At 35.3% G+C, this 11593-nt stretch overlaps 1 protein-coding gene across 1 annotated transcript; it reads left to right on the forward strand.

Annotated features, from left to right (window-relative positions):
- Positions 1 to 1157: 1157 nt before the first annotated feature.
- Positions 1158 to 10203, forward strand: slc9a3.1 (solute carrier family 9 member A3, tandem duplicate 1). Its single transcript, XM_026290082.1, has 16 exons — positions 1158 to 1386; positions 2279 to 2581; positions 2665 to 2825; positions 2919 to 2997; positions 3099 to 3276; positions 3800 to 4020; positions 4753 to 4955; positions 5063 to 5152; positions 5297 to 5367; positions 7135 to 7264; positions 7898 to 8061; positions 8146 to 8263; positions 8343 to 8516; positions 8597 to 8645; positions 9701 to 9772; positions 9907 to 10203. Exons 1-16 carry the CDS (start codon positions 1158 to 1160, stop codon positions 10143 to 10145), a joined length of 2481 nt encoding a protein of 826 aa, XP_026145867.1. The 3' UTR covers positions 10146 to 10203.
- The last annotated feature ends 1390 nt before the right edge of the window (positions 10204 to 11593 follow it).

Consider the following 11593-nt stretch of genomic DNA (forward strand, 5'->3'; position numbering starts at 1 on the left):
TTTGGAAGAGCGAGGACAATTATTTATATAACTTTGATTGGATTATTCTGAAAGAGGAAAGTCACATACACCTAGGATGCTTGAGGGTGAGTAGAAGATGGACAAATTTTCATTCTCGGGTGAACTAACCTTTTAACATCCTTATAAAACCATCCTTTTTGAAATTTTATTTAAATTAATACAAATTAAAGCCATAGTTGACCCAAATATGACCAGTCTGTCATCACTTACTTACTCTCATGTTGATTCAAACCAGTTTGACTTTGTTTCTTCTGTGTGACACAAAAGGAGATGTTTAGCAGAACGTCCAAGCTGCTCTTTTCCATATAAAATAACTGGATTGTGAAAAATCATTGAGAAAGTCATACATGTTTAGAATGACACGAGTGTGAATAAACAATGACAGATTTTGGTATAAACAATCTCTAATATTTTACTGCATAAAGATACTGAAGACATGCTGCATAGAGATTTTTTTTGGAAATTTGCCAACCAAATTACTGAGCCATACTTTAAAATAAAATGCACCCAACAACTCTCACCTTCCAGTAATGTTACAGGTCTAAATGTTTTATACAACAAGCAATATGCAATGAACACAGTGTAGTGTCTGGACAGAAAAGTCTGAAAAGTCTTCAAAGTAACATTGCAGCAGCACAGCCTGTTAAATTTGGCTGAACACTAACCAGTGTGATGTACAAGGGAAATTTTAAACAGAAGCAGAACCAGTAATCATAATAAATGAGATAAAGTAACAACAGTCCAGTGACGTAGATCTCAGTCCCCTTTCTGTGTAACCAATTAAAGGCTGACTAGAAGTTTCAGCACTGCTCTAATTACACTCTTATACTCCCCTGATTGAACCACTGCTCTCACCTGAACCACAAACACAGAGGATCAACTGATGGAAAGACAGCCAAGTCACTTAGAGAGGGATCAACATGAAAATGACTACAGATTTAAAGGAAAACTAAGTAAAAGGGGAATCTGAAAATACTTTGTCTTACCAAGCACTTCAGGACAAGCAAGCAGAACAAAGCACACTGGGAACCTCTAATGGACTATTGTGTGCTTCTGTGAAGGACAGCTAGTATCCTACACACAGTCTGGAGACAAGAATGATACTATAAGTGTATCTTTACCACTCATCCATTGCAATGGCAAGCTCTATTTATTTCTGCTTGCTGAGGACAGTTTTCCTGGTGTGTTTTGTTAACCCTTTAATCCAAGGACTAAGTGGGGATGTAAACTTGGTCAATGATCGTCGTCATCAACTGGGAAATAATCTCACTGGACTTCCAATCGTCACGTTTGATTGGCATCATGTTCAGACTCCATACCTGGTGATAATTTGGGTATTTGTGGCTGGATTGGCAAAACTGTTAGGTGTGTAGCTTGAACTATGAAGTAAAAGGAATTAAGTTTGTTTAATATATCTAAAGCTGCGATCTAATACAGTTTAAGACATCAGTTTAAGACATCCTCATGGATGAATTAAATAAAACTGAAGCTGATGTCATTTTTTAATGAGAGGTTGAATTTCAGTTCTGAGAAGGAAGATGATCTCTTCATGATTACCTTGTACTAAGAAGCAACTCTGTAACATGACAACTGCGGATACTGAGTACAATAGTGGTCCTGAAGAAGTGCAGCGATTCACAAGAAACATTGTTTTATATATATACATATATGTACTTGAATGTACTTGATGTTAAATATGGATGCTTCTGGAAGAAAGAGAAAGAAGAATAGTAAAATAACATGGGATTTTATTAAGAAAATTATTATATTAAGGAAAAGGATCATAAGTGATTAATTATTTTTATTAATTAATTAACAGCTTTCAGGTTTTTGATCCAGTATGATAATCATAAATGAATCCTGTTTTATATTTAATTACTGATTATATTTGGCCATTAAAAAAATAAAATAATAGAAATTGCACTTCTGGTGCATATCATCACCGGTAAATGTAAATGTAAATGTAAATGTATAACTGTTTGTCATTTTAAATTTCATAACCATTTTGTGGAATTTTTGGAGCATTGCTTATGACAGTTACATCTTGCAAAAGATAATATTTAAAGCTAACAAAACATAGTATTGACAACAAAAAAAATGCATGGATAAACTGATAAGACCATCTTCATTAAATACCAATCTAAGGGAGCACCAATTCTAAAACAATCATTATTATATATTTAATATGCATCTTATTAACATAATTGGCTACAAAAACAGTCATCCGTTTTCTCTCTCTCTCTGTCTCTCTATCCAGTGATTGAACTTAACCATCATGTCATCAATGTGATCCCAGAGAGTGGTCTGCTCATTATGATGGGCTTTATTTTGGGAGGAATCGTCTGGGGAGCAGACAAGGCGCAGACATTCAAACTGTTTCCTCCCACTTTCTTCTTCTACTTGTTGCCCCAGATCATCTTGGATGCAAGTTACTTTATGCCCAACAAGCTATTTTTTAGCAACCTGGGTTCCATTCTCATTTACGCCATCTTTGGAACGTGCTGGAACGCATCTACAGTGGGCCTCTCGCTCTGGGGCTGCTATGAGGCTGGAGTGATGGGTACATTTATTTATAATACAGAACTTTATTTATAAAGAATGCAGAGGATACTGAATTAATTTTAAAACTTCTCTAACCACCAGGTAACTTGGACATCGGTCTCCTGCAGTTTCTATTGTTTGGCAGTTTAATCGCCGCGGTGGATCCGGTTGCCGTGATTGCCGTGTTTGAAGAAGTACATGTGAATGAGGTGCTCTTTATCCTGGTGTTTGGAGAGTCGCTGCTCAACGATGGCGTCACAGTAGTCCGTCTCAATTTCTTCAAATGCTCTAAATGCCATTGTGCTCAGTTAGTATATCAATGTGCTTATGTAATGCTCTTTTTGTCTCTTTTGTAGGTGCTTTACAATGTATTTGATGCTTTTGTCGCTCTTGGAGGCCCAAGGATTGACGCAGTAGAGATTTCTAAGGGCATATGTATGAATACTCAACCCTACCACCCATACATAAGGATGAACCTAACAATATACATTTATTTAATTACTACATTAATTTATTTCACTTTCCACCTCTTACAGTTTCATTTGTTGTGGTGGCATTTGGAGGCTCATTTCTTGGCATTGTGTTTGCCATCCTACTGTCCCTGCTGACCAGGTGCACCAAACACATTCAGATCATCGAAGCCGGCTTCATCTTTGTGGTGGGCTACCTGGCTTACCTGACAGCAGACATGCTCTCCCTCTCTGCAATACTTTCGTAAGAGTCTCTTGAACAATATGTGACCATGGACCACAAAAACAGTAATAAGGGTCGATTTTTTTAAATTGAGATGTATACATCATATCAAAGCTGAATAAATAAACTTTCCTTTGATGTATGGTTTGTCAGGATAGGACAATATTTGGCCGATTTACAACTATTTGAATATCTGTAATCTGAGGATAAGAAAAAAAAATTATGTTGAGAAAATCATCTTTAAAGTTGTCAAAGTGAAATTCTTAGCAATGCATATTACTGATCAAAAATTCAGTGGAAAGTTACCAAATATATTGATGGAACATGATCTTTACTTAATATCCTAATGATTTTTGGCATAATTATGAATGCATTGTTGGCTATTGCTACAAATATGTGGTACTTAGGACTGGTTTTGTGATCCAGAGTCACATATAAAGAATGCACAGTAATACAACGAGTACTGCAGGTATTTAGGCTCAATGCACAATGTTTCTAAGCAATTTATTCAGCTCATGGAGAAGAATGCCTTTCTGTGTCACAGAGTCACCTTCTGTGGTATATGCTGTCAGAAATATGTGAACGCCAACATGGATGAGAAATCAGTCACTACGGTTCGTCATGCCATGAAGGTGCTTGCAAACGGCTCAGAAACCATGATCTTCGTATTCTTGGGTGTTACAGCCATTGATACAGAGATCTGGGTTTGGAACACAGGTTTCATCCTCCTCACCCTCCTCTTCGTCTTTATATACAGGATCATAGGTGAGTGCAGTTGTGGCCTATAAAAACTTTTTGTAAACACATTTTATTAAATATAATTAAATTGATAATCCTATTTTTTCCACAACATCCTATTATACTTTTTATAATTACAAAAATTTGTTAATATGTATTTTTCAAGTCACAATAAAAAATTAATTACATAGATGAAACAGACACAAATTAGACCATTGTGGCTGTATTGAGTCAATACATTCAAACATGCACTGTAACAGGAAATTGCCATAGCACACTAGAAGCACTTACCCAAACCAGTTTTGCACACCTTTTCTGAATGGTAAATTTTGCAGTACAAACCATTTTAGTCTGTAATAACACTGCTGCATGCTAGGTGGCCTAATGGGCCTTGCTAATATATTCATTCTCAATCAACTGAATCATAAACCTATAATAAAATATTCATAATAATTTGAGTTTTCAAAGAAGCCAAAATCAAAAGTTGATGAGATCTATGCTCATTGTAACATTCGTTGGTCGTGCTTGACAGTCAAGATTAACTGATCCACTCATTACAAAAAAGAAAAAAAGAACAGTGTTTATTTAAAAAAAATAATAGAAAAAGTTCACAAATATTATTTAAAATAAGTGTACTTGAGATGTAAAAAAGAATAAAACATTTAAAATATCCCATACATTTCAAAGACGTATCTTTCAATGCGTTTCAAGACGTCTTTTGGATGTGTTTTTTTTTTTATGATATGTTTATATTTGCAGGTGTTTTCTTGCTCACCTGGATGTTGAACAAGTTCAGATTGGTCCCCATCGAGTTCATTGACCAGGTTGTAATGAGCTACGGTGGCCTGCGGGGGGCAGTGGCGTATGGACTAGCAGCCATGTTAGACCAAGACAAGATCCCAGAGAAGAATCTGATACTTAGTACCACACTCATTGTGGTGTATTTCACTGTCATTCTTCAGGTTAAAACCTTATCAATCTCATCACAGTTATGAGACTCTAAATGCTTGGATTATTTTGTACATCCTACCTAACTAGTAGTGTTTATGTCTATGTGATTTCTTTTTAGGGAATAACAATGAAGCCATTGGTTCAGTGGCTCAAGGTCAAAAGAGCAGCTCATTCGGACTTGAAACTTATTGAGAAAGTAAACAATAGGGTAACTAATTTACAGTATATGAATTTCACATTTATATAATTTATATAAATATTGCATATTAAATATATATCCTATATATCCATTCAGATGTGTTAATTTTAATAGTTATAGAGAAAGTTGTATATATATATGGTGTCTTTACAGGCATTTGACCACATACTAGCAGCAGTGGAGGACATTTGTGGACGTATAGGAGATAACTGGTGGACCCGAGGGTACGTTATCTTGAGTTCTGTGGATATACTTATATATATATATATATATACAGTATTGTTCAAAATAATAGCAGTACAATGTGACTAACCAGAATAATCAAGGTTTTTCGTATATTTTTTTATTGCTACGTGGCAAACAAGTTACCAGTAGGTTCAGTAGATTCTCAGAAAACAAATGAGACCCAGCATTCATGATATGCACGCTCTTAAGGCTGTGCAATTGGGCAATTAGTTGAATTAGTTGAAAGGGGTGTGTTCAAAAAAATAGCAGTGTGGCATTCAATCACTGAGGTCATCGATTTTGTGAAGAAACAGGTGTGAATCAGGTGGCCCCTATTTAAGGATGAAGCCAACACTTGTTGAACATGCATTTGAAAGCTGAGGAAAATGGGTCGTTCAAGACATTGTTCAGAAGAACAGCGTACTTTGATTAAAAAGTTGATTAGAGAGGGGAAAACCTATAAAGAGGTGCACAAAATGATAGGCTGTTCAGCTAAAATGATCTCCAATGCCTTAAAATGGAGAGCAAAACCAGAGAGACGTGGAAGAAAACGGAAGACAACCATCAAAATGGATAGAAGAATAACCAGAATGGCAAAGGCTCAGCCAATGATCACCTCCAGGATGAAGACAGTCTGGAGTTACCTGTAAGTACTGTGACAGTTAGAAGACGTCTGTGTGAAGCTAATCTATTTTCAAGAATCCCCCGCAAAGTCCCTCTGTTAAAAAAAAGGCATGTGCAGAAGAGGTTACAATTTGCCAAAGAACACATCAACTGGCCTAAAGAGAAATGGAGGAACATTTTGTGGACTGATGAGAGTAAAATTGTTGTTTTGGGGTCCAAGGGCCACAGGCAGTTTGTGAGACGACCCCCAAACTCTGAATTCAAGCCACAGTACACAGTGAAGACAGTGAAGCATGGAGGTGCAAGCATCATGATATGGGCATGTTTCTCCTACTATGGTGTTGGGCCTATTTATCGCATACCAGGGATCATGGATCAGTTTGCATATGTTAAAATACTTGAAGAGGTCATGTTGCCCTATGCTGAAGAGGACATGCCCTTGAAATGGTTGTTTCAACAAGACAATGACCCAAAACACACTAGTAAACGGGCAAAGTCTTGGTTCCAAACCAACAAAATTAATGTTATGGAGTGGCCAGCCCAATCTCCAGACCTTAATCCAATTGAGAACTTGTGGGGTGATATCAAAAATGCTGTTTCTGAAGCAAAACCAAGAAATGTGAATGAATTGTGTAATGTTGTTAAAGAATCATGGAGTGGAATAACAGCTGAGAGGTGCCACAAGTTGGTTGACTCCATGCCACACAGATGTCAAGCAGTTTTAAAAAACTGTGGTCATACAACTAAATATTAGTTTAGTGATTCACAGGATTGCTAAATCCCAGAAAAAAAAAATGTTTGTACAAAATAGTTTTGAGTTTGTACAGTCAAAGGTAGACACTGCTATTTTTTTGAACACACCCCTTTCAACTAATTGCCCAATTGCACAGCCTTAAGAGCGTGCATATCATGAATGCTGGGTCTTGTTTGTTTTCTGACAATCTACTGAACCTACTGGTAACTTGTTTGCCACGTAGCAATAAAAAATATACTAAAAACCTTGATTATTCTGGTTAGTCACATTGTACTGCTATTATTTTGAACAATACTGTATATATATATATATATATATATATATATATATATATATATATATATATACCGTATATAGACACATATATCTTCTTTGATCTCTCTCCCAGTTGGAACAGGTTTGAGGAAAATTATATCAGCTGGTTATTGATGAAACCTAAGGCCAGAAAAAACAGAGACTACCTATTTAGTATCTTCCACAAACTCAATCTGGAGGATGCTGTTAACTACGTCAGTGAGGTAAGAGCATAAATTGGTGTTAAATATTGCATAATATTGTCATTTTTCTGGTTATCTCAAACTGCATGTGTTTCCTTTAACAACTACGTTTGCAATAGTTCTGTCATGACAACTCTTGGAGGGACTGGCATGGTAAAGTACATGACAATGTTAGTTAATGTATTTGTTCTTGGCAGGATAGATCTGCTACACTGCTCTTATACTGAGACTTGCTACTGCCAGTACATCCACAACATGCTGCTGTGAGCATATAAGAAATACTGCCGCTGCACATAACATAGCCTACCGACATGATCATACCATAGCAGATCTATACAAGTGGAGCTGGGGAAGGTGGAGGGTTTCCTGAAGTGTGCTGCAACTGTTACCACAAGCATTAGCCAAGTACTTGAATGCTGAGCAGTGAGCTAATTGGCTAAAGATTCAGGAAAGAGCCAATCAGCTGTGACATGTGATAATGATGTCATATTGAGTTAGATCTATCGGACTGCGCCATCTACAGTTTCATGCCAGAACTTAGTATTTTCACATACAGTCATAGTGAATATAGTGATTGCAATGCAATCCATGTGCTTCTTGTGTACTTGTGTAGCTAATGAGAAATGTATGTTACCTCTTTCTTTCTTCATGTAGGGTGAACGTCAAGGATCTCTGGCCTTCATTCGTAGTGATGAAGCAGCCAATGTAGATTTCAAAAAACAATTTGGTTCAGAATTTACAGATGTGATGCCTGATATAATGGTTGATATGTCAAATTATGAGCTTGGAATCGAAACATTTTCAGTAACCTCCATTATGTAAGTGAACTGACTGTTGGACACATAAATTCCTAAATGCAAATTGTGGCAATAATTGAAATAGTTTTGTCTTTTGTAAATTAGAAAAGATACCATTCCCTCTGTATCCCTGGACATCCATGGGCAAGACAGGAAAAATGCAATGGATGACGTCAATGCCCATCATCTTCTACAGCAGCATCTGTACAGCAGCAGAAAGCATGTATGAACTGCTGTTCTCACACAGACACGTATACAGTTTGCATCTCATTTGACCCATAATATTCTCTCTTTCTGAGCAGCATCGTCACAAATACAGTCGCAGTCACTTCGGCATCAACCAGAGTGAGAACGAGGTGCAGGAGATCTTCCAGAGGACCATGAGGAGCCGCCTCGAGTCCTTCAAAACAGCTAAGATGGGAGTTAGCCCTGCCAAAAAAATTACAAAGCACCACAAGAAAGAGCTTACACACAAGGTAAGAAACTTTCATGATGTCTCTTTCCCCTGGATTGCTCAATTATAGTATTGCATCTCTCAATTTATACACATTTTCAGATGGCTAATGGACACCCAGACGGCACAGGCCATCTATATGGAGATGAAGGTAACAATATTTTGTATAAGCCATTTATTAGTATTTATGACACTGAGCAGCTAGCTAAAAAATATAATTAGTTTGAAATAAATAAAAACAAAATAAATATTATAATCAATTTAATAATAGTGTAATACATAAATAGACATCTATAAGAAAATATATAAATAATAGATAGATATTAATAAATAAGTGTTTATTTTAAAATAATTATAATTTATATTACATTTTAAAATAAAAAATTAAATAATATATATGAATTTTTTTATGAAAATGGGAAAAAATTATATTATATATGCACTGAAATATGAAAAACTATATAATGAAATAATAATTATACATTATATTTAAATCATGATAAATTATATCTATACATTTATTGTGTACAGTATTTGCAATACAAACGTAATTGGTTTTTCAAGTATTTCAAGTAAACCTCCTCAACATGATTTCCCTTTGAGTAAGGGATCCGTTACAATAAAAATAGCATTTTCCACTATTTATTTATTGAACTTTTCTGCTCTAATTATCATTCTCTGACAAACAGTGTCAGGGAGTAACTGGTTACATTTAATGGCATTATGTAATTTAATTACAAAATAAATGTAACTGTAATCTGTTAAGAGTTACTAAGAAAAAAAAGGGTCATTAAATTAACTTATGAAAATGTTAGCGATTGCAAAGGGGGTTACATCAGAATATGTTCTGCAAAAATCTAGGATATGTTTTTGATATGCACAATGCCTCCTGACATTTAAACGTCATTTAGTAAAGTAATGCTATTCTAATGCTTTTCATTGGTTCTCTTATTTGAATTTGCAGCACACCGTGTCTGCCAATTACATCAATCTTTTGATTTGATTTTGAACATCTGACAGTAATGGGCACTGAGTACTTTTGTAAGGTTAACACTGTCTAGTTTAAATGTTTGAAAATGATCAACAGTTGAAAACATTTATTAGAAATTTAGAAATGCAATCAGTTACAATACTTAAAAGAACTGATACAGACTACATTTTTAAATAGGGTAACTTGTAATCTGTAACCTATTACATTTGCATTAGTTGATAGTGCTGTGGGGAGTGAGACTGGTGCTATCCGTGGTACTTTCTTGAGAGACACGTATACAGTGGGAGGTAAGAAAAGAGTCTGAACAGATGTTATTTTGTACATAAAATCTATAGCCCTACAATATATTTTGCATAAGTACCATATTTGCATAAGTAAGAAGTTGAATGTTTGTCTATGTTTCTTTCATGTCTCATTGAAACTGGCATAGAGAATCCAGTAGTTTTCCCAGATATGGACAGTTCCACTCACAACAGCCTTCCCTGGCTAATGGAGACTGATGCTGTCGCACCTTCCCAGAGGGCCCAGTGGCATCTGCCCTGGACACCCAACAGACTGAGGCGTCTTGCACCCATGAGGATCAGCACCTACTCCACAGACTCCTTCCTGATGGCTGATCTGGAGGAACATGAGGAAAAGCCCCAAACAGACCATGAATAAATGTGAGTTTACACAAACTGTCAGAAAAAAAATAATCTGACATTACTGTTACTGACCTTGTGTTTTTATGGCTACAGACGACCATTATTTGACTAGATACTTCAGGACAATAAAGTGGCATGTCACAAAGCACATCCACAGGCATGGAAGCATGCATCTACAGATTTCAGTCCAAACCTCCAAAAAAAAAAACCCAAAGCTGCTGGAAAGTCCACTGAAATTAAACAGTATGGACCAACATCTCACGGATGTTCCCATGGAATCCATTCAGGGCAACATATTCATGTACTATTGAGTACAGCAGTAGAAAAAGAAAACTAATGCTTTCAAAGTTTTCCAAGTGACCCTTCTTCTTTCCAAATTTTATGATTTTTAACATGTTAACACCTTTTGAAATGGTTGGGCAAAAAGAGTTTCCTACATATGCTGACAAATTTCCCATTGCAAAAAGAAAGTTGGGCTTTAAAATAGCCAATAACCTTTAGTTTACATCACAGCCATAATGAGCATTATTTACTATGCACTATGCACTATGAATCTTCATTCAGTTTTAACTGGTGAACTTTTTTTTTTTTGTTAACTTTTAGGACTAAACTAGATTATAGATTTTCAGAAAGAATTAGAATAGATTAGAATTTTGATCTTTAGCACTGTATTGGGGGAAAGGTTGAGAATGTGTTTTGTGCAATAACACTTATGTAATATTATGGAAGCTTGTTTCTGCCACAGAATGATAAAAAATGAATAATAAAAAAGGAATTGTGATAACTTTTACTCAGTATCTATTTTTATTTTCTCAGAATGGCAAGATATAAACATCTTGCAATGCTGACTTTTTTTTCCCTCAGAATTGAGTGTTTATATCTCACAGTTGATATAAGTCTGAATAGTGAAGAGTCACAATTAACTTTTTATTTGTTTTTTATCCCAGTGTGGAAACTGCTTCCATATAATGTAGCAATGGAAATGCCATGTAGTCTTTTGTAATAGCCAGCTTGTAGTTTCATTTCTCTACAAGGCAGATTCTTTCCTCATCACAATGTGCAACTAAATTAATAAGGAAAGAATTAAGTACATTTTATAGAAATAATTTTAGACTGTATGTGAGTGAATTGAGGATGGTAACTGCTACAATCTATGTTTTGGATAGAAAAGGTCATATTTTAAATCAACTGATTGTATCTTTCATTCAAATAATGTATTTCTTGGGACATTTTTCTTTCCTTAGTGCGATTAATAAAGTATTTATCATAATTTATATTTATCTAATTAACTGCCATTCTTATTTCTAGTCCATATATATAAATATGTGTGTGATCTTTATTTTCATTTTAGTAATATTTGTCATTTATATTTAAGTGAATCAATAACCAACCAACAATTTTTTTGTAATAGTTAATAACACTGAACTACATACTCCTTTCTTGCACAGTAAACAGAAATGCACG

The sequence above is a fragment of the Carassius auratus genome, chromosome 19, assembly GCF_003368295.1.
Source record: "Carassius auratus strain Wakin chromosome 19, ASM336829v1, whole genome shotgun sequence".
NCBI lineage: Eukaryota > Metazoa > Chordata > Actinopteri > Cypriniformes > Cyprinidae > Carassius > Carassius auratus.